The following is a 27,648-nucleotide window of genomic DNA, read 5'->3' on the forward strand; positions in this document are numbered from 1 at the left end:
CACTGACGAATTCAATTCAGCCCTGAATTCTACCGATCAAAAAAAAACATGGACTGGAATTGAGAACCTCCTCCTTTTTTGAAATCGGTTAATAAAACGTGCGGGTTCGAGAATGCCTCTTGTAATAGTACACATTGGCATGTATGTGTCCTTCCCTCCTGCACGCACTATTGCACCGCGCAGTCCCCCACGATGTTTGAAAGGCGACCGGCGCCGGCTTAATTAAACGCTCCACAGTTTCCGTTACCCTCACCTTTTACCTTTGAGACACTCGACAATTGCTTTTTAAGTTCTCCAACGAGATAAAAGCAAAAGTGAGCAGCGAAACAATGGGAAGGTCCCTTCTCTAGTGGTTTAATGATATCCATCTTTGCATTCGTTATCGTGCAGCTGCGTTCTGAAATGCAAAATTTGCAATTATTCATTTCCGAGCGTAACTACTGCGTGCATATGCTCCTAGTTATAACTATTCAGAAATGCATAGTTTGCAATTAATTTAACAATTCTAAAGTTCATTAGTTAGGCATGTTGTAGTGCTGCAACGCATTTGTATATATTTTTGGACATAAATGATACACACAATTGCTTTGATTATTTTATATCAGAGTAGAGAGAGTATAGAGCTGGCAATGTTTGTCTTGATTTTATTATAATCCACAAAAAATAAATTATTTTTTGTATTCGTTGGTTTTACACTTATGTACCTACGTACGGAATTTTCTTTATCCTGGTTTGAATTTTTACTTTAAACTAAAGGATGCCCACTTCACGTGGATTTCTGTTTTACACAAATCCCGCAGGGACTGTGAATTTTTCATGATAAAAAGTACCCCATGTCCTGCTCCTAGGTCCCATTTATCACCACGTTGTTTTCGTAAAATGGCAGCAAACAGACATTTGTGCTTAATATTTTTTTGAATATGAGTTGTGAATTCAAATATTATGTAAATTACATTAAAAAGGCAACAAAAATGTTATTAAGTAAAGTAAAAATTATTGCCTTCGTTTCGTTATAAGGATTTTATTCAAGTGAATACAGACGTCTCGTTGGGTCACTATGCGAGTGCAGCTGAAATGTCCGCCATATTGTCGGCGGGCACGCAAACGGCGGTGTAATAATTAAGCCGACAGCCGAACAATTGCCGCCTCGCCGTGCCGTGGGCTGATGTAACACGGGGTTAGGGAACTCCGCATAAAGTTTGCAGAACTGAAAAAACAATGGCCACTTGCCTCATTTAAAATTCACCTATTTTTTATTGCCGGTCGCCTTTGCACGAACGCGATTCAGACTGAGGGGACTTGGAATATTTAGTGTTTATTCGCTATAGTTTACTGCACTATCGTAAGGGAAACTTACCCTATCCTAGTCTGTGACTACGGTACTGATTTTTTAAATGACTTTTTACTTTTGTGATACTGAAAAAATCTGCCAAAAGTTCTCGTATCCAAGCTTAAGTAGTTGATATAAATTGCTGTAACTTCCACAAAACAGGACAATTTTCTGTGTATTTCTAACATGATTGGTTAAGCAGCTGGTCTGTCAGACCTTAGTATCAAAACAATAGCCTATTGCGACGTGACGGGTAGCAGCGATCGTGATTGTACCATTATTTTATTGCAGAGAAAACACCTCGTGCAGGTCCCAGGACTTTTGACCTTGGGGGTAGGTTTAAGGGATGCCTTTAGAATGCATCACCCTGCCCGACATGTTCTCCGTGCCCACACTAAATAATTTATGTTAAACAATAATTACAACACAAAACGTTATTGCACAAAATCACTAACGCGACTGGCAGCGTGACGTTGTCTACGCTGCCTCACAAACAACTGAGCTAAAGTCATCAAGTACCCTCTTATTTATACCAACACTGATACCTCCCCTTTGCAATAACATAAATAATTAATGTTAATACCAACTGTAATCGAGGAAGTTGTAGCATTTTCAGAGCTTTATCATATATCATCTCCCTGATGCGTTGTTTCACGCCCGTCAACTTTACAACACCAACAACCATACCGTTCATACCGCAACATATGCGACATATACTTGGCGGTAATAATACATATGACAATGGTGCTATACAAAGTGCAAGTTCTTCTTCGTCGAAACTCTTGACATAGTGGTCGTGGGGTGTTGGCAATCTTACGATCCGTCGCCATTCCTCTCGTAGTCTAGCTCTCGTACTCGTAGCACAGTCGTGGAGCGAACCATGGAAAGCGGGTTTGTCTTGTCTTGAAAAAATCTGCAATTTTCTTTTTTTCTCTCAACAAATGGACGTTCAGCTTTTATGTCTAAGTTATCAATCATGAGTATTTCACTAGTTATCAGTTATTTTTTAAATACACAAAAGGCACTTAAATATTCTTTATGTGCGACATCAACTTACCGTTCATTTAAAATCGTACTTACGAGCAAACCTGTGCAAAAACTGGAACGGTCAAATACCCTTGTTTCTTGTAGTGCCGAGTGAAGTATGTAGGGCGTAGTAAAGGGCCTGCAGTATCATGTAACGACGGCTATTCTATTGAAACACCGTGAAGGCTGCAGTTAATTGCTTGCATAGATTCAATTATAATTACGTTTGGTTAGCCAATGGAAATATTTGCAGCTAAGCACGCAGAATCAAAATGACAAAGGATATAATCGGAACAAAAACAACTGCTGAGATTCTTGCCAGCTTACTAGGTAATATAAGCCTTTTAACCTGACGATAGAGTCACTATAACGGGATTTATTTTTATATGGTAAACCTATCTCATTAGCTTCAAAATGTCTTTATCATCATCACCATAATCATCATCATCATCATCATCATCATCATCGTCATCATCATCATCAGCTTTTTTTTATGAAATTCATGAAATCAATTAATCCGCCAGTTCTGCTTTGTTCTTGGTTTACCGGCCCAGCAATACTGTGGTGTGCTTATATGCTATCGGTAATTGATGTTTATTTATATTTAAATAACTTATCTATACTAATATTATAAAGGTGAAGAGTTTGTTTGTTTGAACGCGCTAATCTCAGGAACTACTGGCCCGATTTGAAAAATTCTTTAGTGTTAGATAGCCCATTTATCGAGGAAGGCTATAGGCTTATATATTATCCCCGTATTCATACGGGGTGGGAACCGCGCGAGTGAAACCGCGCGGCGTCAGCTATGTATAAAAATCAAAGTCACTTTTCGTTGTAATTTTATAACTCAAGAACGGGCTCACCTATCCAAACCAAATGTTTAGGCTTTGTTCGGACTATTTAGTACTTAAATGATTTATGTGAAGTTTGCACAAAATCGGTCGAGCGGTTCTTCATTTATCACACTTTTGAGGTGGGGGGTAGGGGTAGGATAGTGGTAGGGTAGGGATAGGGAAGAAGTGCACATAACTCAAAGCGAAGCTTGACCGGGTCCGCTAGAGACCTATAGCGAAGTGTACTAGAATTCGATACTGGCAAACGTCATTACAACCAGTCGAGCGACATGAAACTGCTTGTTCTATTATCCGCTCTCCGAGCACTGTGTTGACAATTGACCACACGCGCACGCGGAAACTTACACGAGCTCATGAATAAGCATGAGGTGCAAGATGTCTATTGAGCGCGACCATATTTGTATTGGCCTGGTGTGGCTACGACAATCATAGCAGAACCCGGTTTCAAGTGAGAACATGACTTTTAGGGTCGAGTAGTTATATTTTTATTATTTGAATTTATGTATGTTCTACAAACTTTTGTACAATTTCTCTGTGATGTTTATTTATTTCAGATTGTTAGGTATGTACTTTTTCCCGCGTGTTTCCCACCACCTATAATTGGAACACATTTAAGGCAAGTGGTGTTCGCTTCTAGGCGAGCTCTTTCCAACCGGCTGTCTTCCAGGCATAATTCTAGTCAAGTGCAAACCATAGTCTTTAAAATACCCTTCAAACGGAAATGCAGCTATGCATAGGGGCAGAGCATTAGCATGGCTGAGCTTTTCATATCGAACTTATTTACAGAGATCCACCTAATAATTTAAAACACTCCTTTTCGTTAGTGCTAGTTCGACATGACTTTGTCATGTTCGGCCGGTGTTAAGTAGTCTCCTGAACTACTTATCACCACATCTGTACCCTAGGGTCGCTAACGACCTAAGTCCGGTTGTTTTGCACCCGCCTATTATTTTTATTATTTTCTCGTCGAAACGTGTTGGCAGCTGACACACTGTCACGTCGTCAATAGATAAGTCTATTTTAGAGAAGAAAAAATAACAGCAAAGTGGTTCTTTTCTTTTTTTCCGGCCGCAGTTCGCCTGCAGTGGAGTTAATAAAAGAAAAGATACAATAGCTTAGTCAGGAGAATGCGGAAACGAGTCGCTTGTGTATATAATAATGTTGTGATGCTGGAAATAGTGCTGCTGTAATAGATTTTTTTTCCCCAATACAGGTTCATATTGAGCCGTAAGAGTAGGCAGTGCATTTAGCATCTATTAAGTGCATGCTACTGCTAAGTCGTCTTAATGTTTACTAAGTACATATTATAAGTACTAGAAAAGTAGAAAGATCTATAGAATCAAACTAGTGAACTATTCTTGAGATCATCTTGAGATCATAATTATTAAGATCACAAAAAAAAAGTTATAAAAATACTTGATTTAATAAACAGGATATGCATAATCATATTAAATTTGTAAGCTCTAATAAAGCTCTCACTGCTGTCATATAACGTCTGTGACATAATTGACCGATAAACCAGGCGTCGCGATTTTACAGCACAAATATTTTACAGGTCTTTTCTGCCATTACAAAGCGAACTGTCATTAACCTAACCTGATGTATTTATACATTTATGCATCCTGTAAGTCAACAAATAAACCCAAAGCGCTTCCAGCCAATGCCTACTGGAATAAAGATCAGCCAAGTGAACCGTAGAATGCGGAATGTGTAGACGAACGCCATATATGTCCGTTTGTCACGATGGTAGCACGTTTTCCTTGCTTTGTTCCACATTCTATTCAGATGGGAAATAATGTTGTTTACAATATTAATTATTCGAACGTTTTGCTCGTTAGCATTAGGTGAGTGATTTGCACGTCAATAGGGTAGAGTCAATACACTAGCAGAGGAAAATAAAATATTTTAATCAATTGAAAGAATGGCGGAGTGATCCGCTTTTTAGCTAAGGTATAAACGAAACTTTGAAAAAAATCAAGTAACTTCTTTAGACAGAAAGCTCCTAACGAAAAGTCTGTTAAGTAATAGTCAATGTCTCGTAATGTACGATCTTTTTAATAAATATTAGGTCCAATTTACTATGACGTTGATTTATTACTATTTAACGGCACTACTGTGACGAGCGTGCAAATAAAATAATATACCATAGAGTAGGATGAATATAGGGCAGAATATAGCTATTACCTTTACCTATGAAGCCTACATTGGCAGATAATCATTTGAGAAAGCATTTTCTTGTAACAACCGTTGAAAGAGCATGTGGTAAATTTGGATGCATTCCAAAAAATAAAATGTTTGAGTTAACCTTTACTAAGCCGTAACTTTGTGTACATAGAAGTCAGACAATCGGTTTTACTAAGATAAATCAATTTGAATTTTGATTGCGATCCTCATGGTTGACAATAGACCTAAGGATTACTTGACTTTCATTCCTTCAGTGTAGAGATTTGCATACTGTTACTCAGCATAGCATAGGATCTTCTACCCCGTTGCTCTAGTGGTTAGCCTACGTGGCTTCGGGTTATGAGGTCCTAGGTTCGAATTCGAATTCGGGCTGGGCTTTGTAATAGTGAGCTTTTTTCTTATAAGATATTTCCATCTCGGCCCGGAGTTTGGAAGTTGGTGATGTTACACCTCCGTGCCTAGAGCATGTTAGTCAGTATCGGCACTTATCTGGTACCGAACATTATCATTATTATTATATGTGAGTCGTTTAACGACTCTAACTCGAATTTAACATCATCACCTTAAGTCCGCCAACCCGCATTTGAGCTGCATGGGGGGTTTAAACTCCATATCCCCTCCCTTATAAGGAGTCTTTCCCTGTACCTAGTGGGCCGTTAAGATAGGCTGATAATGATGATGACTATGATGATGATGATAGATAGAAATCATTATTTTCTCATCATTAAAATTTCTAGATAGATCCGACACGACGCCGCTTAGAAATCGACACGGAGTATGAGTTTAACAAACTACCACACGTTTCCCGGCGTGCATCGTTTGCACGATCTTTAACTGTATCATAACTTACAATCAAGCGAAATCTCTAACTTGTCATCAAATAAAAAAGTTCCACCTAACCGCAATCGAGGATTATAACGGTCAAGGTAATAACATAGGAGAACGCCTACTGTGCTATTAGTTTGACCGCTATAATCCAAATAAAGACCGCTAACAGTATAGCATATACTGGTTCCCCACCTGACCCATTTGGCGCAGCCGATGTTCAACCTACAACAGTAGTGGACTAAAGGCCTGTGACGGCCAGACAAGCCTCAATTTATCAACGCTGAATTTCAGCCTATGCTCTTGCCATAGGTGAGAATGGTAGCCAATTATAGAGTTTGGACTGGGGAAATGATTTCTCATTTATTAAGCTGAGCCAATAAATGGCTCTACTTAATATGAGAATTCCCCAAAAACTTGACTTTTTATGCAATTCGCGGTTGACCATGATCTCACAATGGTAAGTGTAAATATAGTCTAAGTCTATTCATTCTTATTTCTAGACACCCAAGATATAAGAGTCAGGAAACGCAGACTTGGGAAGGGTATTCCAAACCCTAGCCGTGCGTAAGAGAGAAGATTTTTGCGATAACTCTTCGAAAACACCTTTAGGGGTCAAACTTTAAGGGTATCAAGCGAACGGTTGCCACGAAGCTAAGGATCTGCCGACTGGAAACATTATGTCTTATGACATACCGTAAATAATATTAAAAATTACGTTTTATACTAGTATGGAGGGTCTGGGCACTTGAAAACTGCTACCCTCCAATGTCACCTCAAACATACTTAAGTATTTGACGATAGGAGCATAGGCTGACAAACTTTCAGCCTTCATAAAGTATGTATGAAGTATGTCTGGCCATCGCAGGCTCTAATTCTATAAAGTAGTCTATAGACTAATGGTTGTTACAAAAGAACATGCCATTTCCCTTAAGGTAGTGATTTCAAAGTACGAGTGTATTTATAGATGACGCCCCGCGGTTTCACTCGCGTAGTTACCATTCCCGTGAGAATACGGGGATAAAATATAGCCTATGACACTTACAAATAACGTAGCTTTCTAGTGGTAAAAACTTTTTCAAAATCAGTTCAGCAGATCCAGAGATTACTTCCTAGAACACCACAAACTTTACCTCTTTATAATATTAGACCACAAGCCCATGAAAAAAATTTACCTGTGAAATGAACCAACGTGAATAAAGCTTGGAAGGCTGTTACTATATCAGAAAATAACTCTAAGCACTATGCCGTCACTTTTGAGCTTTAATTTTTATTCGAAGGGCTTGTAATTTATTTACTATAGATTACTAATGTCATCATGTTTGGTCGAAAACAGGTAGTTGCATTTTTTATTTAAATTACTAACGGACCAAACACATGGTGTACCTGTTGTTAAGTAGCACAACTGTATGTAAAAGGATCCCCTTACACGGCACATTCGTTAGCAACGTGCTCTATGCGCTGTACTTGCTCCCTACTTGCTCCCGGTAGTCTCAAATGAGGCGTTCAAAATGCATTCATTTTTAACCGACTTCAAAAAGGAGGAGGTTTTCAATTCGGTCGGTATTTTTTTTAATTAAGTACACCCAGTACATAAGCACTTTTTAGCTGTCGAACCTCACGGTTATAATGATACCGAAAAGCACAACTAAACCAGCTTGAAATGATCACAATGGCAGTAGGTACTTCCTTGGGAGAGCTCTTTCAGAGAAGAGTCCTACTATCTAATTAAGCGGCCTTCTACTTTTTTTTAAATTGATTTATTTAATTATCATACACTGGCGGACGCCCGCGACTTCGTCCACGTGAAATTCAGTTTATCACAAATCCCGCGGGAACCATGGGTTCTTCCGGGATAAAAAGTAACCTATTCGTTAATTCAGAGTAAAATCTATTTCCATTCCAAATTTCAGCCAAATCGCTCAGTAGCGTCAAAGAGTAACAAACATCCATACCAACTTTCGCCTTTATAATATTGATAGGATGATCACAAGATAACAATTGCGTCAATTCTGCTTTTACAAAGTATCGTCTCTTCTCTTGCTTTTCCGTATTTGTGTCTTAATGAATAATACGTATTCCTAAATTTAGATACCTAATATGCCATCTAAAATACCTACTTAGTATAACTCTGAACGGTCTGGTATTCAAATATATCTCCCCTGACCCATTTGGCGCGGTGCAGTAAAGGTTTTAACCTCGTGTGCAAGGGGCTCGCAAGAACACTCGTCATTTCACAATGCACACGTGCCATTAAGAACTCTTTGTCTTGCTGAAGAACTAATAACCCTTATTGCTATGACATGGATATAGTAATTCCTTAGATCACAAGCAGAAGGTTTGATAAATCGGAATGTTAGGCATTCGATATAATAGAAGAAATTCAAGACTGAAAAGTTTTAAATAATAGTCAAGACTACCAGTTTTCAAATTATACGATTAAGTTTTGCATATTTTGGCATATTTATTTTTTCTGTAGACTATTATATAATGTTTGAGTGAATTGACCGTTGTTGATGTGAAATTTTCTTTCTCAAAAATAACACCAATAGGTTGTGCAACTAAATTTCATCATCATCATCATCATCATCATCATCATCATCATCATCATCATCATCATATCAGCCGAGACGTTCTTCTGCGGATCTCCTCATTTCTGATTCGATCACGCAGAGATACTCCTTACAGAGCTCGTTCCATCGCCCGCCGTGACTGAGCCTTCTTATGAGGCCCATAGTTAGCGACCAAGTCTCGAAACCATAAGTCATCACAACTAAATTTAATATATCCTAATATAGTAATATTAGGATATATTAAATTTAGATAATAGACATGTCACGCTTTGAAGGAAAGAAATATTCTGATCAGCTTAGGGCCTATTCGCACGTGAGTTTTTTTGACGGACGTTAAAAAAGCGTTCAAATACTACAAATGCATTAAAATGTATATGTTCACTCGATAGCGTTTTTTAAACGCGACGCTTGTTTTCGAACCATGTTGCATCTTCAATTTTGAGCGTTGGAAATGGAACTTGAATTTAACTACATACTATATTTGAACGCTCGTCCGAATGAGGGCTTACGCTTGTAATTTAAAGTTATATTCTGGCAGGAAATTTATGACAACGCTCCAGACTATATAGGAAAATTTGAAACGCGATATCTTAGATCCTTAAATTTAGCTACCAGTACAACGTACTCGTATCTACATAGTAATTATAAAGTTATTACGACAATAATCTCAGATCAAAGGCATCCATATTCGAGTGGGTTGATCCTAATGTGCTAAGTTGTACTCCACGGCGCCGAAGCGACTTCGCTATATAGAAGTAATTGACATTCGTGATGTAACAATATGCTAAAGTGATGCCTGCAGCCCACGTGTCACATTTGTATTCAAGCGGCGCTCGAAATAGATTATCCCATGTATAAATTACTGCTAATCCACATCAATTTTAATTAATTGCTGCTTTTGTTTGTGCGATTGAATAGTCATGGCAGGAGTGATGGATATGGAAAGGAAGGAACTGAGTGGCAATATATTGTAATATGGCTATGGACATTGATTAGAATCTTGCATGGTCAATGTGTTTATGGTAATTTACATTAATATTAATAACTTTTGTTTGTTTATGCATTTGTGGCACAGGTGTTGGGAATGTAAGGAAAGAATGTTGTCTTTTGATTTCGTTCATATTCCTCTCTGAAAGCTTCTTCACGTTCTTCATTTCTAGAAGGCGATTAGTCGCGTAGTCTTGTTTTACGTTGGACAAGAATAAACTAAACATAGGTACGATGTCGTTTACGTCAATACACTTTATCAAATTAAAGAAGAAACGTACAAAATTCATATTTTAAGGAATAGCAACCCATGGATTCACTGTGCGGGTGCATCGCGTGGTAGAGACCAAAACTCCGAGCAAAGTCCAGGACTTGTGACCACTGGATGTAGGGTTAAGGAATTCCTTGACAATCGACTACACTCCCCTCCTCCGCTCGTGTTGTTCTCCCTGCCTAGCCAAATTTCTAACTTATGATGAAATCGTTCTTGCGCTCAATATAAAATTATTAACTCAATCTAGTTTTGGAATTTAAAGATTCTACCATATCCACTCAAATAGTTTGTGAGATTATTAATTAAAAAAAAAGAAATCTTGCTATTAATTAAAGTGTCCGAATTCCAAGCCGCCTACTGCCCTTATAATTGTTTTACAAAAACGTCTCGATGACGAGCGTCGATCATGATTTGCATGCCGTGTCGCAATACGCATAGAATTCACCCTGTTCTGCGAATAACTTCCGTAACTTGATTGTCATAAAGCTGAATTCCGCATACACGGTAATGTGTAAAGTTATTTACTGGACCACCCACTTGATGCGCTAACTATGTCCTTACTCTAGCATTGATTAGTAATCGTACACCAATTTGTGCTAAGTCTATGAGTTCTTTGCCCAGGACAGATCCATGTTTGGTCAGTAACGTAAAATCTAAATAAGTATTTAAGTAGGTAGCAGTTACGTGACAACGTGGAAAAAATTTCGGTAATCTCTATTAATCACTCTCGACGACAGGTCCGCGTTATCATCATCATCATCATCATCATATCAGCCAATGGACGTCCACTGGAGGACATAGGCCTTTTGTAAGGACTTCCAAACATCACGATACTGAGCCACCTGCATCCAGCGAATCCCTGCGACTCGCTTGATGTCGTCAGTCCACCTGGTGGGGGGTCGGCCAACACTGCGCTTACTAGTGCGGGGTCGCCACTCCAGCACTTTGGGACCCCAACGTCCATCGGCTCTTCGAACTATGTGCCCCGCCCATTGCCACTTCAGCTTCGCAACTCGTTGAGCTATGTCGGTGACTTTGGTTCTTCTGCGGATCTCCTCATTTCTGATTCGATCACGCAAAGATACTCCTAACATAGCTCGTTCCATCGCCCGCTGTGTGACTCTGAGCCTTCTTATGAGCGTTATGCTAGAGTTAAACGATAGATTACATACGTACAAGTATTCTACAACTATTTCTTGTTATACTGATTATATTTGAAGATACAATGTTTATAAAGAATTAAAAGGCTGTAAAACCTTGTCCTCTTTCGCACAAGAGTTTTTTTAACGGACGTTAAAAAAGCGTTCTAATATAGTATGAAGTATAGGTCTTTTCCAACGCCCAAAATTGAAAATTCACCACTGCTCAAAAAATAGCGTCGTGCGTATGAGCTGAGCTGAAAGTTTTTAAACGGATGTAAAAAGCGTTCAAACACATCAAATTCATGCCCAAGTACGAGTTATAAGTTCACATGACAGCGTTTTTGTAAACCGACGCTTTTTGTATTGAGCAGTGCTGCATTTACAGTTTTGAGCATTGAAAATAGACCATGAATAAAATCAAAGAACGTTATAAAAGCGTCAACGTTAGATTTTAACGTATCGTTTTTTTAACTCACGTGCGAATGAGGCCTAAGACAATTTAAACTACATTATTATTAGTCGGTACAGTGGCCACAGTGTAGTGTAGGTACACAACCTCTTTCTAGAATTTTTCAGTGCAATTTTTTTTTCCGGAGTGATGAATCTGCTTATATCTAAAGAGCAGTAGTGCTTAAAGACAAAATAGTGGTGGTGGAAGGTGTGGAAATTAGAGCAAACAAATACAAACGATTTTCCTCCGGAAAATAGTACTAGAGAAGGATAACTTAAACGGAATACGTCTATACAGAGACTATACGAAATTCAATGGATCGGATATAATCGAAAAAGTTTAACGAGCCTGCATAACAAATACTCGAAAAAGAATTACCGACAATTTATTTCTTTAGATGTGAGTCATTTGGACTAAACAGCGTTTTTTTGGTGTCAACCATAATTGGTAAGGACCATGTCGCTTGAGGGTCAATACTACTTGCTGCATACCGTGACGAATTTGGATCTAATTAGCGATATTCCATAGAATTTAGACTTTAGCTGCACTGTAACTTAAATAAGTTAATCCAATTTTTCTAGATAATTTTGATGGGTTTTAATATATAAATTTAATGCTTGATAATCAGGAGAGCCGTGATAGCCCAGTGGATATGACCTCTGCCTCCGGTTTCTCGGTAGATTCCGGAGGGTGTGGGTTCGAATCCGGTCCGGGGCATGCATCTCCAACTTTTCAGTTGTGTGCATTTTAAGAAATTAATTATCACGTGTCTCAAACGGTGAAAGAAAACATCATAAGGAAACCTGCATACCAGAGAATTTCTTAATTCTCTGCGTGTGTGAAGTCTGCCAATACGCATTGGGCCAGCGTGGTGGACTATTGGCTTAACCCCTCTCATTCTGAGAGGAGACTCGAGCTCAGCAGTGAGCCGTATATGGGTTGATAATGTGGTTTAGGCTGGAACACGCTTGCCTATGCTCTTGCCTCGAATGTGTTAAAATTATAGGTAACAGGAAATAGACGCGGTAAGGGCATACAATTAGCAGTTCGAATGTTGAAGCGAAACGTTTGTGCGGGTCTTCTAGATGTTAACGACGTAGAGTATGCCTGCCACTCTTAAGAACGTTTCGCTGTTCTGTGGTAGTAGTGAGAAGCACTAACAAGATCGTAGAGTTCCTGAGGATACTCTCCAAAGTGTTATCCGGTAAAAAACCGATACAAATGCGACGTTGTGACAGTGCTACAAAGTTATAATAAGTTTTGCCTGAATCTTCAGCTAAGTTACGCCAGCCACACACGATCAAGTTTACCAACAAGTCTGTAGCGCGCTAAGAGATGTGCGCTATAAACTTGATGGTATATCTACTTGAATGTGTGTGGCTGCTGTTAGAAATAAAGACACCCGTTAAAACTCGGCCTTAGTTTTGAAGGAAATATAGCGCAATTGTGTGGGCGAAGTTAACCTAAACGTAGATTCTGTTGAAATGAAAACAATAGACAACGCGTTATCGATATCTATCAACGGATTTCCGGTGCTTGAACACAGGGCCCTTTATCGGCTCCTTATACTTATGCGGGTTTGCGAATAGTCGTAGACTAAGGTCGGCCGCATACACTCGTTTTCCGAATCCGTTTTCCATGTTCTGAAAACCGAATGCATGAAATCAATAAAAATTACATGAAAAGCACACGTTCGTTATTTTTCCGAATGGAACATATTCCGCGCGTACGTAACGAATGCGAGCCCTTGCGACAATATACATTCCGAATGAAAAAAAAAGTAAAGTCTGTGGTAGTCTCAAGAATTTTTTTAAAATATTATTACTTAGTCATTTCTTTTTTAAACATGACCAATATTAACCTGCGTAGTCATATACCTACCATAGCTTAGGAAGTCAAATATGGAGTATCGACCGTGCCCCGTGGCTATTTAATGAATATTTGCCATATCTTTATATATGGGGGGGAACAATTAGTCGGGAAAGACTGTTAGGAGTGGGTACCGGCGACCAGGGCTCGAACCACCACCTCTCGGTGATGAGTCCGGCCCCTTCATCACTGAGTTATTAAGGCTTTGGAAGGTTCGCAGGCTCTCAGTCCAGATTATTGAAGCGCGCTTTTGTGCGTACTACTTACTTTCAGTAGCAATCTAAAGTCTTACGTACTAATCGTACAATATTGTCATTAAAAGTGTCCTTAGGTTTTGTAAAGTAAAGGTCTTTGCGGAGGTGTATTGCAATGGGAAATGTCACCGCTCACGCAAAACATGTAATGCGTTCCAATATCATATTTGGTAGTATTTATACAAGTCCATGCTTATATTAAATGCGAAATAATTCTGTCCGTTTGTTGCTTTGACAATCCTAAAACGCTTAATAGATTCACATTCGATCTTGGAGGAGGTCGTAGATAGGGTAAGGAACATTTTGTATAAATAAAAGTTGATGGGATCAAATTAAGTGATGAGAACTGCTCAAAGAGTGTTATAATAATAAGAGTAGTAACATAAAGTTATAATGACTGTTTTTTTCTACGAATACCTATAATTAATTAAACCGTAATTAAACACAAGAAAAAGAAACATCTTGCATATTTTAAGTGAAACAATAAGTAATAAAATATTAAAAAAAAACGAATTAAAGTGTAATCAATATCATAATAGATCATTTTTATTCCATTACTAGCCGACGCCTCATGGTTTTACCCGCGTAGTTTCCGTTCCCGTGAGAATATGGGGATAAAATATAGCATATGATAGTCACAGATAACGTGACTTTCTTATGATAAAGGAATTTTCAATCGGTTTAGTACATCCAGAGATTGAGAGAGAGACCTACAATACCACAAACTACCTCTTTATAATATTAGTAGAGATGTAGAGATAGAAACCTAGAACATTGGCCAAAGTCCATATTCACCAACACCTGGTTTAATCATTCATTATAACATTTAACTAATTAACTGCCAGTAAGAACTAATTACGAACCCTATTACAAAGAGTTTAAGTCTAACTTAGCGTAGACGATGTATTTTTTGCATTATTTATTTCTAGAAGGTGTGTGGCCGTAAATGGGCGGGCGGCACACGCTGCTTGATGTGTGGTATACCGCGACGTTTCCTACATACTAAACGGTACGGTTGATTACCGTCCAGTCTCCTCATTAGCGCATTGTGACTCATTCATTAACCTTTGAAACGTTTGGTAGTTATAAACTGATTTTGAACGACTTCCAAAAAGGGGAAGTTGTCAATTCAGTGCGCATGTTTTGCTTTAGGAAGGTATACTGATTTTTATTTACCAAACTTTTTTGTTAGAGAAAGGTTGCAAGATGGTACCATGAAATTTTCTGGGTCGAACTTCTTAATGCTAATTTTGCAAAAGTATAGTCTTCAGTCTTCAGTTTCGCGGTCACGGAAACTAAAATTAAGATACTTATGAGTATTTTGTAAATACAAACACCAAGCACAAAAATGCGATAAACTGACCAAGTTTAAAAATTGAAATAATTTTTACTTATCCGACTTCTAAAAATAGTTGCTGTTAAAATACGACGTCAGTCGGCACGTCACATCCTACTAATATTATAAACGCGAAAGTTTGTATGGATGTTTGGATGTTTGTTATTCTGTAACGCCGCTACTACTAAAGCGATTTAACTGAAATTTGGAATGGAAATAGATTTTACTCTGGATTATGAGACGAATATCTTAGCATTCCATGGATTCACCGCGCCGGTGTCGGGTCCATCGCGCGGTAGAGAGAAAAACTCCGAGCAAAGTCCTGAACTTGTGACTACAGTATGTAGGGTTAACGGGGAGTGTTGATCGATCCTTGACGATCGATCAACACTCCCCGTTCTCTGCTCGTGTTGTTCTCTCTACTACTAGATAGGCTACTTTTTATCCCGAAAAAATCCATGGATTTCCGAGATTTGCAAAAACTAATGATATTGATGATATGAATGTTTGTTACTCTTTCACGCCTTGACTACTGAACCAAATTAGCTGAAATTTGGTATTGAGATATATTATAGCCTGGATTAACACATAGACTAATTTATATCCCGGAAAAATCATGGTTCCCTTCCCGAGAGATTTGTGAAAAACTAAATTGGTTCCACGAAACGAAATCGCGGGCGTCCGCTAGTATCTTCTAACTTTTTTGGAAATGGAAATAGATCTGCAGGTAGTGTATGTAATAAGTGCTAATAGCTCACAAGGCCGCGATCGCTATGACATAGTCGCGTACGTGTTTGTGTGTTTACACGCCGCTCAACCTTGTTTATACGGTGGTTAGATAATGTTACGTTACAGGTTATTATCGTTACATCTATATCTTGCTCTTCATAGTTATAAAGGTGCCCACACACGTCAAAGTTTTGTCAATATCATAGATAAAATGTAGAGTAACGTTGCTCTAAGGGAATACTGTCATATTGCCGGCGTACCGTTTTGACGGCCTCCGTGGCGCAGTGGTACAAGACGGAGGTCCTGGGTTCGATCCCCAGCTGGGCAGATTGAGATTTTCTTAAATTTGTCCAGGTCTGGCTGGTGGGAGGCTTCGGCCGTGGCTAGTTACCACCTTACCGGCAAAGACGTACCGCCAAGCGATTTAGCGTTCCGGTACGATGCCGTGTAGAAACCAAAAGGGGTGTGGATTTCATCCTCCTCCTAACAAGTTAGCCCGCTTCCATCTTAGACTGCATCATCACTTACCACCAGGTGAGATTGGTAGTCAAGAGCTAACTTGTAAAGAATAAAAAAAAAAGTATAACTGGTACGCTGAGGTGCCCCTATATGCCATCAGCTTACCTTATTGACTATTGAGAGTGTATGCAGTCAGCATTAGAGATTTACCTACTTAAGTATTGATCTAACATTTCGATACTGAACAGAAAAGGAAGTTTTTTAAACTACTTTAAAGTACCTACCATTATTTATGTCAAGTGTATTGTTTCCGGTTTGAAGTATCAATATCTTGTTTTATGATTTTTGTTTAATTTAATAGTAAAGAAGGATGTTATATGTTCGTATTAAAAACATAGCTCTGATGAGGAATACATAAATCGAAAAAAAGATCGATTGTAAGACTGTAATACATCATTATTTATAACCAAAAATATTGTAATACTAGCGGACGCCCGCGACTTCATCCGCGTGAAACTCGATGTAAACTTTCAACTACCCCTATCCTACCCCTACCCTATCCCTACCCCTACTCCTACTCTTTCCATACCCTACCCTATTTTTAAATTAAAGAATGGTTGTTGTTGTTGCCTCACTCGACATAGATAGGTATAGTGTGTCGCGGACTTTTTTGTAGATATTTATAAGATCTTAAATTAATTAGAACATTTTATGGTTCTATCTTTTGTAGTTTTGGCAGCGAACGCAAAATAAGTAACTTTTCTGGTTGATTTTTTACACCTTGTGTTTGTGTCCAAAAAACCCTAATAAACTACGGAACCCTATTTTTTTCCTAAATAAAATTTAGCCTATGTTACTTGTGGATAATGTAGCTTTCGAATGGTGAAAGAATTTTTAAAATCGGTCCAGTAGTTTTTGAGCCTATTCATTACAAACAAACAAACAATTAAACATACAAACATACAAACAAAGTTTTCCTCTTTATAATATTAGTATAGACTAGCGGACGCCCGCGACTTAGTCTACGGCTACGAAATTTTTTAAATTTTTTCTGTCATAAGAACCTTCTCCTGACAATAACAAACAACAAAACAAAAAACAAAAAAATGATAAAATCGCAACCGTTCACGCGTGATGGCATGACCAAGGGATATATGGATTCATTTTTTTAAATAGATATACCTAAGATACAAATAATGATCACACTATAAATAACTCTACCACATAAGAAGTCAAAAAAGAAGGTATCCTTTTCAAGCCATATTATGAGCATACTTTGCCCTTTCGTAATACCATTTCGCGTTATTTCTGTCGGCGACAGTTACATCGTGAATCGACATTTATATTTTAAGCGTGAGCTTTCACAAAAATAGCAAGTAACTTCCTGACATCAGAAGTGTCAGAAGTGACTATTGTACAACACTAACCTCCTGTTTTCTCTAATTTCCTGTTTGTATATTGATTGCTTAGGGCCTTTTAATTTCCATTCATGTCTTTACAAATACATACAATTGATATTTCTGTTTGTCATTTTGAAAAAGTGGCTTTTATTAAGCTTATTGTAACTATTGAAACGATATGAATTTATCAAGTAAGTTTTTATTTATTAAACGATACATTTTTTTTGTATTGGCATAGTTTGTATGTTAATATTTTACATTCGAATATTTTACAATTCTGTAAGTCAAGTTATAATTTAGTAAATTCTTCTTTTTTTAATTTACGCAATAGTACGCGTAAATTAAAAACCTATATAAATATGGGCAGACAAAGTAATCCTTCAACTGGGGTTTCCATTATGAGGGAAGAATAACGCTGCCCTAAAATATTTAAACTTACGAGTAAAGCGATGATTTATAAAAGCTAGCGTTTGATGCTTGGCATAATGCCAAATTTTATAGTGCCAAACGAGGCTAGCATTTAGCATCCCCGTCCTCTTACTATTTGTATTATTCGTGCGGTATTAACACCTTTATTTATTCCAGGTGAGGGTGAAGAACCTTCTAGAGTTAATATTTGAGTGACATCTATAATAATGTAACTTTATTAGGTTCAAATTACGTGGTTTTGTCGGAATGTGCGCATGACATTAGATTATGTTATATTGATATTACAACCATTAATCATATTATAAAAGTGTAGCACCTCGCACCATGCATGCTAGGAGCATCCTATAATGCTCCTATTGTAAGCAATAGCTCAGTTAGGAGGCTGGACACAAAAGTCTAGGGGTAGACCCCAACCCGCGTCGCTATGTCGTATCTACCCACAAAACGAAAACTTGCCGGTTGAAGAGAGAACGGAAATAAAGGCTAATATTAAAAAAGTAACGTCTCTCGCTGGTCAATTTTAGGCATGTTAAACCTCAAGTGTCTGTAATTTCAACGACAATTGTAGCCTCAGAAATTATGCTCTGCAGCATAAAAAATAAGGCGTGGTAGTATAACTTTTCAAGTCTTAAGGGGATAGACAGTAGTCGAACTCTTAAAACCTTCAATGGCATATTGCGATAAATGCCCAACCTTATGGGTGTGTAAAATAAAAAACAAAATATATTAAATACTAACATTTAACAAGTGAAATTAACATCTAATATATAAAATTCTCGTGTCGCGGTGTTCGAACTTGAACTCCTCCGAAACGGCTCGACCGATTTTGATGAAATTTTTTGTGCATATTCAGTAGGTCTGAGAATCGGCCAACATCTATTTTTAAAACCCCTAAATCCTAGGATAGTGTAGTGGTAGGGTAGGGGTATGATATAGGGATAGGGTAGGGGTAGGATAGCGGTAGGGTAGGGGTAGGGTAGGGTAGTGGTAGGGTAGGTTTATGGTATAGGGATAGGGTAGGGGTAGGGTAGTGGTAGGGTAGTTGTAGGGTAGGGTAGGGTAGGGGTAGAGTAGAGGTAGGGTAGGGGTAGGGGTAGGAGTATGGTAGTGTAAGGTAGGGATAGGGAAGAAGTGCAAATAAATAAATTAATAAGTCAAAGCGAAGCTTGAGCGAGTCCGCTAGTTGTCATATAAAAATCTTGTCAGTGACGACCCTATTTATGGCGTCAAGTTGCCATAAGGTTAACTCCTACATTTAGCTGATAATGGCGTTGCACTATGCGGAAGTTTTTATATAGTAAAACAACGATCTTATATTTGTAGTAAAACAATTATATTCATCGTGTGTGGCCAGCGCTAATTAACTGCTATCCGACTTTTAGGTAAAAATACGAGATTGTGAGAGTTACATTGGTTTACTTTATAGTCAATCCGTCATAGATCGATGACGTCAAGTGTAAAAGTGACCCGCTGGATGCACGCGACAATAGGTCTATGTCCAGGGACGTCTAACGTCTATCGGCTAATGAAGATGACGATGACGAAAAGAGGATTTTTTTCCTTGATTTATACACTAAACACTACTTGTATTCTAAATTTTAAGCCTTCTAAATTTTAATTTCCTTCAAAATTAGGAAACTTCGACTAGTTATAATTCTTAAACTACACGTTCAAACTCAATGAAATTTGAAATATACCGTGTCTATACAATGCCTGCTTAGGTCAATTAGGTACTCTAAATTCAAGCTTCTGGTTTTATCCACCAAAATCGTAAAAAGTATAGTGCGGCACGTGAAAATGTAGCAGTAGATACCTACCTAACAACAACTGTCGCTTTACTTTCCTATTACAATAGTCAGTGTTACCAACTCCCAAAAATATTTATCCCTAAAGTTTGTGTCAAAAACCCCTAAAATAGCCATAATTATTGAGTTGTCCCCCTAAAAAATATAAATTCAAAATCCCATCTCACATATTTGCCCCCTAAATCTGGGAACACTGACAATAGTATGCATTTATGTGACGATGTTTTTGCTAGCTATTCGCCCGGTCCATGAAGTGCGTCTACCGTGTTTGTCAATGGGACTGTGTTAATTAAAGGTTAAACATCCGTTAAAGGCCATGCCAACGTTTGACACCGCCATTCTCTTAGTAAGAAATTCGGATACAGTTTATTTTTAAGCTCCTTTTATCTTCAGCTGATGTATCGCCCGTCTCACGTTGCATTTCAAAAGTTCAAAAGCTCAATGTTTTGTCGATACTTACTGAGTTTGTGGTGAACAAGAGCGATAAAAAAGCTCATCTTACAAAGTAGTTAAGTACGTACCTACCATTTGGTTCTTTAAGGAAATTTTCTACTCAAATAGGTACCTACATACTAGTGGACGTATGCTGCTTTTTATACGTCGATTATTGTTTTTTTGAGATACAGTTTGTTTGCAAAATACGAGACACTTTCACATTATTATGGTATGATGACATTAAAAAATTGCATAACTTATAAATACTTGGTGAAACATACATAGAAATAGAAAAATAAAACCCTATACATATCTTTACTCTGCCTATACCCATAGGGCACCTACTTATATTGTTTTTCTTTGAATATAAATTAGGTAGGTATATTGTGTGGATTTTTCCGTATTTACCTATATACCTACTATGTTTAGAATAGAATTGATTGTTTTATTATCACTGTTTAATGTTGATTACCTACTTCTAAGAATTACTAATCTCAACTTAAATGCCTTAAGGTTTTATTTTATATGTTGTAACATAAGCAATGGACCATAAGAATTACTTGTCATGATTCACAGGAAGCTAAATTCCATACCAAACAAGTGATATTGTGATAGAGATAATATTGTTACAACCACGCGCGTAGAGGCGCCTAGAATGAGCAAACTCAGATTTTCCGTAAGCATAAACGTGCAAACTAATTTCCATCTTATTTCCAAATAGCAAAGCTTACAGTCGCCTGCTCGTTCCATGTTTACCGACATAATGGGCCTTTTGTACGTTATCGTGCCGTCATAGAAGTAATCCCGCCACGTCAGATAAAGTGGATAGTGTATGATAACAATGGCCGAAGTGACCAAAATATGTTTAGCTACTGGTGTATTTGCGTAACATTGTAAGCGATGGCCTTGAAAAAAGAATATTACGCATAAAATAGAAGATGTGCCTTTAGATTAGAGAGAATATGGTTCTCTATTCTATTCTAGCCCTAAATGATTAATTCGGCAGAGCTCCTGTCACAAACCCTAAGCTGCAAATCTCCAATCAGTAAAAATATTTCGTCAGCTAAACACGTAGCGAAAATCGTAACACTACTTCGCAGGATATGCTAAAACACGTCATACAATGACTAATATCTCAGTTGTCAATCTCAGGCTTAATGCCTGGTAGAAATCTCCCAATATGCCGGTAGTTTCAATATAGCAATGCTGAGTTACGACAGAAAAACCATGACTTCCCCATATGAGCTGTGTCCCAAAGACCTTGATCTACAGCTATGATGCGTTGCTAATTTGGCGGTAATAGGTACTTCCTCGGATGAAGTATGTCACAAAGCATTCGACTTCTACTAAAAAACTAAGTGATATTAATTCTTAGCATCGAAAGGTGGCAATTGCAAATATTACGCGTTCTACATTCCCAAACCTGAATACTCCCGATAAATCATACGCCCTATCTGGCACTATCTTATCTTTGTATGACTTTAATCTTTCCATTTCACGGCCGCTGCATTGATCTTTAAATATATATATAGCACTTATCGTTAATTTAATCTATTATCGATTTGTTATTACGAGCTTGTGATATTGAAAGAAAGTTTTATTATGCACAAAATATCTTATCATTTATTAATATCAAGCCACCGCACCGCGCTTGTTCTAAGAGCCCTTTTACATTAACTTTTAGCACATTATTTGCATGCTACGAGTATGCTATAAGCCATAAATCATGATCCACAGGCAAATATTTCGTTAGGCAGATGCCACTGCGTTATTCGACTGTATGAAATCTAGTCTTGTATTTTTTACCCAAATGAGTTGAGTTGTACGAGAGATATGACCTCCCACAGCACATCTTGATGGGAAAAGTTGTCGGTAAAAGAAGCGTTGGTTGCCGCAAAAACACTCTTGGTTTTGAAAAATTGGAGAGTATCGCAATTATTTCGCCTCGCGAAAGATAAATAAGACTATACACGAAATAGACCGTTAACCTTCATTATTCGGAGAAGCACTAAGAAAAGAAGAGTTGAAACCATGAGGTATTTAGCAAAACCATTTATTTACCGCCAATTAAAAATGCAATCATAAGAATAATTGAGTGGGTACTTGTTATTAATGTGGCACATATACGAGTTATCGAGTTTTTTCGCAGCACTTCCGTTCACTAGAAAACTTCCAGTGTGAAGGGTCTCTAACGCGGAATTAACAGTTTGTCAAGGTAATTTAAATGAGATTGGATAAGAACTGTTAGATAATAAAGTGTAGCAATTAATTTATTAACGACGACAAGTCATACAAACGCAACGAAAGAATATTTCCGGTTGGTCGATTTGTCTCTACGAGATAATGTCGTGGGTCGCATGTTAGAACCTCTGTACTCCGATCAATATATTTTAACCCCCAACTCATTTTCTACACAGAAATCGAACCCATGCAGGACCTGACATGATATATGATAGCCGCACAATCTAACCACTATACCTACGAGGCAGTTACATAAATTACGCAACCAATTTTGATAGGTGTGCAAAGCGGGCTTCTTAGCAGAGAATGTGATGTCACTTGCAGTGGAATGACGTACTTTCTCAATTGTGTTCGCTATCAGATCGTATGTAGAATCCTCTACGGACGTAGCTATTGTTCTAACCCCTTGTTTAAAATGTCATTGTGTAATCTGAAAATCTGTACATACTAAATCGAGTGCCGGCAATTTATTTATTTACTTCGCCCACGTGAAGTTCAGTTTTTCCCAAATCCCGCGGGAACCATGGGTTTTTCAGGACAAAAAGTATGCATATGTTGTTGCAATTACCTTCTTTATCTTACAGTGAAGGTCCTATTTAAAATCGGTCCAGTCGCTCCAAGGATTAGCCCGGACAAACAGACAGACAGACAAAAATAAAAAAAGCTTGTCTGTGTTCTGTTATAGTGTGCACTTGAGAAGAAACAGTGATTTTGATATCACTATACATTATTTACTGATTGAGGTTTTGTCATCATTTATGGGAGATTGAACAAATGAAATGAAAAAATGAGTGAATAAAATCTCAACTTTTTTATCCAATCACGAAAATTTTACCTGTTTTGGTTTTCTCATATCATAAATAGAAACTAAAAGTCAACTTAACATAATAGGTCTACAGATATTTTAAATAAAAATAAAAAATAATTGTATTAAAAGGTATAAAAAAATAAACCAAAAAAATATTTTGTCAAAAACAAATTTAAGCTTAATGGTATTAACTTTCAATCTGTCCACTAATATATTGAGCTAAAAAAAATTGGGTCCAATTTGTTTAGCCATTTTATCTATGCCTTTTGTGCGATGTAGATCTTCCTTTTTGAGAAACGAAAAAAAAAATCATTGATTTCATCATGAGCCATACTTTTAGACTGAAATCATTTGTATTTCTATGTAACTTAATTTAATCTAATAACACGAAAAATCTGGTTGATTCAAATTTTTTTATATAATCTTAAATGACGGTGTTGTACAACACAGTTTAGGCTAATAAAAAAAAAACATCTTTAAATAAAACTAATACTAGGCCTGCTCCAGACTAACTACTCCAGACTACTATTTATCATTATTGTTCTGGTCGTCAAACCTTTGTCCCCTTGTGTTATTTATGTAATTCACCTACGCATCCCAGCTTTGCGCATGGGAGCAAGTGCGTGCGGCGAGTCAATAGTCAAAGTCACTGGTAGATTGATATGGCGGTCACGCGTGTTAGGCACACCGGCGAGACGGGGAGACGCCTGGCGACCCGGCCGCCATATGGCCGGCTTGCCTGATGCTTCCAATATCATTCATATTTTTAGAAGGCACTATTCACTAACTACCCATATTCGGTCACTATTGAGCACGAGTGAGCAGTTTCCTGTCACAATGAGAGGACATGACACGTGATATTTAATTTCTTAAAATGCACATAACTGAAAAGTTCACAGAGGTACATGCCCCGGACCGGATTCGAACCTACGCCCTTCAGAATCGGAGGCAGAGGTCATATCCACTGGACCATCACGGCTATACGGATCATTAATATTTCGTAAGATACCACCACAACCTTCAAAGTAAGGGGGACTAGGCAAGCGTGTCCCATCTTAAACCTCATCATTGTTTTCCATCAGGTACGATTGTCAAGCGTAGTGTTTAATATAAAACCACCAGAATACACTACGCATAGTTAATATGATGCGTGTAGGTAAAATGATGGAAAAAGATAAGAAAATCAATATTTTCCATCACACTAAAACACTTGGTACCAGGTAGTGCGTAGGTGTCACAAAAGCGGATACAATCTATGATTTTCGGAAGTTATAAAGCATCGCCAAACTCGCGCACGTTTCGAATCAAGCAATTTGTGAACTTTCCCTTTCAGTGATGTATTAATTAAAATAAATGAACTAAAAGAGAAAGTCCAGCGTGTAACGAGTATTGACAGATGAATAATAAACGTTTTAATTACGATAGATACGTTATATAATAAATTATTATAAATCGATTGATATAGTCATACGCGTAGATTTATCATGGCAAACGGAAAGTTACATACAAAGTTTTTTTAAAGCTTCCGGTATTCTAAAATTGAAAAAACCAGAATAACTGAAAGGCTCTGGGTGAAAGGGTCATAAATTGTTTAGAATAGCAAATAGGTTGGTTTCTTTTTACAGGAACAAGATCTACGTGGGTACAATTGCGACATAGTTTAGGGTGGGACATAACTAGCTGGAGATATTTTCTTTGTTGCTTTTTAAATTAGCAATGAGAGCCGTGATAGCTTAGTAGATATATGACCCCCTGTCTCCGATTACAGAGGGTGTGGGATCGAATCCGGTACGGGGCGGGGCACTCCAACTTTTCAGTTGTGTGCATTTTAATAAATTAATACACCGTGTTTCAAACGGTGAAGGCAAAACATCATGAGGAAACCTGTATACCAGAGAATTTTCTTAATTGTGTGAAGTCTGCCAATCCGCATTGGGCCAGCGTGGTGGACTATTGGCCTAACCCCTCTCATTCTAAGAAAAGACTTGAGCTTAGTATTGAGCCGAATATGATTTGATAATGACTCGATGACTAATTAGCAATAAACATATATTTTATCTTTCTTAAAAAAACAAGCTAACAAAACTGCTGTTATCATCCACGACGAAAATACTTACCTCAATATTAATAAGACTTTTTCTCTTGTCAACAGACTGGGTCAGGGAAAACTTACACAATGGGAAGTGGGTGGGAGGGTGAACAGATAGACGACGACAAGAGAGGCATCATCCCCCGCGCTATACGCGATTTGTTCGCCGGGGCGGACGAGCGGGCGGACGCGGCGCGCTCGCAGGGGCAGCTGCCCCCAGAGTTCTCGGTCCAAGCGCAATTCATCGAGCTCTACAACGAGGACATTGTGGACTTGCTCGATCCCGCCAAAGATCCTTTTTCAAAGGTAAGCTTACAACAAGCAGGTGCACAGCGAGGCGATATGCGGCAGGGCTGAAAGGGGCAAGCGTGCTCGCGTGTACGAATAGACGTGCACCGACGGCGAACCGTATTAAGCTTATCCCGATAGGCGATAGGCCTTTACCGGATTGACTTGTGACCCTAATAGGGAAAAATATGTATCGTTGCATACACAACATTTTAATTTACAAGCAACTTTGAATCGACAATTTTGGATGCGTGCCGTGTATAGTATTTTTAATTAAAACCACTTTAAATAGTTTAAAAAACTAAAAAACACGCTTTTAGCACGCACTAAAAGTTACGATTGGATTGGATTTAAGTCACGTGACTATTTTTTTCGTATTCCTGACAGCAAACCCTTTCATTTGATATCCATATCGTGGGGGTGGATCTTGTCCGCAATCTTGGTGAGGCTGCCGTATTGGATTGGTCATCAGAACTTAAAGCGTGTACAAAAATTCATCCTAATCGAAGACCGGGAAGCGGGTCAAATTAAGATGCCAAAATTTTCTTATATACATAGATAGTTACAAGTGAAGCTAATAATTTAAAGCGTGTAAAGAGAGCAAGAAACTCTCAACTTTTTAAATATTTTCATGCTTAGGCCTTAGAGGCGTTTTGATTTATTATTGTAATAAATCAAAATTCCTCTAAAGCCAAAGCATTGTTGCCTTTAATTATATAGTATATTCCTTTCCAGGGCACCTTAAGAATAACGGAAGATGGCTGCGGAGGAGTTAGAATAGTAGGCGCGTCGATGCGCGCAGTTAGAGGCGCCAAAGAGGCTCTCGGGGCTCTGAGAGCGGGCGCCCTGGCTCGCACCACAGCAGCGACCAACATGAACTCCTCGTCATCTCGCTCACACGCGGTGTTCACATTGCTGCTTAGACAGAGACGACTGGCGGCAGATCAGGACAGCGCAGAGAGGGAAACGGACGGCGAGACTCCCGAACAGTACGAGACGTTGACTGCCAAGTTTCATTTTGTGGACTTGGCTGGATCTGAACGACTTAAGCGCACTGGTGAGATAAAATGAGTTGTTCATCCTCATTATAAACTAATTGCAGGAGAAGAACCATGAAGTTCAGAGTCTCGACCAGCACGCTACTCCTATGCGGATTGGCACGTGCTTGGATTGTTTGAAATGTCAAACGTCAAAGTTCATTTATTTCAATAAGGATTCTAGAGCAAGAGCCCACGACAGCCAGACCTTCGTTATTTTATAAAAGTTGAAAGTTTCTCTGTAGATGTCTCCTATACAGGTAAGAACGACCAGCGACTATAAAGTTTGGGTTGTGGTTACCTGGGCAGGTAACAGGTAGTAAAGGTGTATAAAATAGTACTTGAATTTCGTTAAAGTATAAAGCTCAATTTTTTAATATTTCCTTCGGGATAACTTTAAAAATCTCGTCATCCATTGCCGGACACTTATGACAGTTGCTACCCCCTGCCAGACACCCCTAAACTTTAATAAATTATAATTATACTTTCGTTATAGTATAAAAGCTAAATTTTATATATGTTACTTGGGGACTTATAAAAAGATGTTACCTCAATAGCCGGACAGTTTTCGTGGTTTTTACATCTTGCCAGACACATCGAAAGTCCACTATAGGTGCGAGTGCGGGGTAACAACTGTTCAAGTAGGTGCGAGTGAGATAGAGCGCTTAGTCGAGTGCGTTCTTTTACTGCGCACCATCCATAGATGATACATTATATATTGAGATAGATACGCAACTCTCATTTCAGTTAAAAAAGTTATATACCGTGATCACTAGATGGCGCATTCTAATTAGATTTATTGGCTACCCATAGATGGCATTCT

At 38.2% G+C, this 27,648-nt stretch overlaps 1 protein-coding gene across 2 annotated transcripts in view; it reads left to right on the forward strand.

The window, feature by feature from the left end:
* Positions 1 to 27,648, forward strand: part of LOC112051020 (kinesin-like protein KIF21A) — a 91,346-nt gene that overhangs the window by 25,067 nt on the left and 38,631 nt on the right. For both annotated transcript variants that reach the window (XM_052882509.1, XM_052882513.1), the window contains exons 4-5: positions 25,564 to 25,806; positions 26,524 to 26,845. In XM_052882509.1, coding sequence (XP_052738469.1) covers positions 25,564 to 25,806; positions 26,524 to 26,845 — 565 coding nt within the window. The remainder of the gene's footprint in view (positions 1 to 25,563; positions 25,807 to 26,523; positions 26,846 to 27,648) is intronic.

This window comes from Bicyclus anynana, chromosome 1 (genome assembly GCF_947172395.1).
Source record: "Bicyclus anynana chromosome 1, ilBicAnyn1.1, whole genome shotgun sequence".
NCBI lineage: Eukaryota > Metazoa > Arthropoda > Insecta > Lepidoptera > Nymphalidae > Bicyclus > Bicyclus anynana.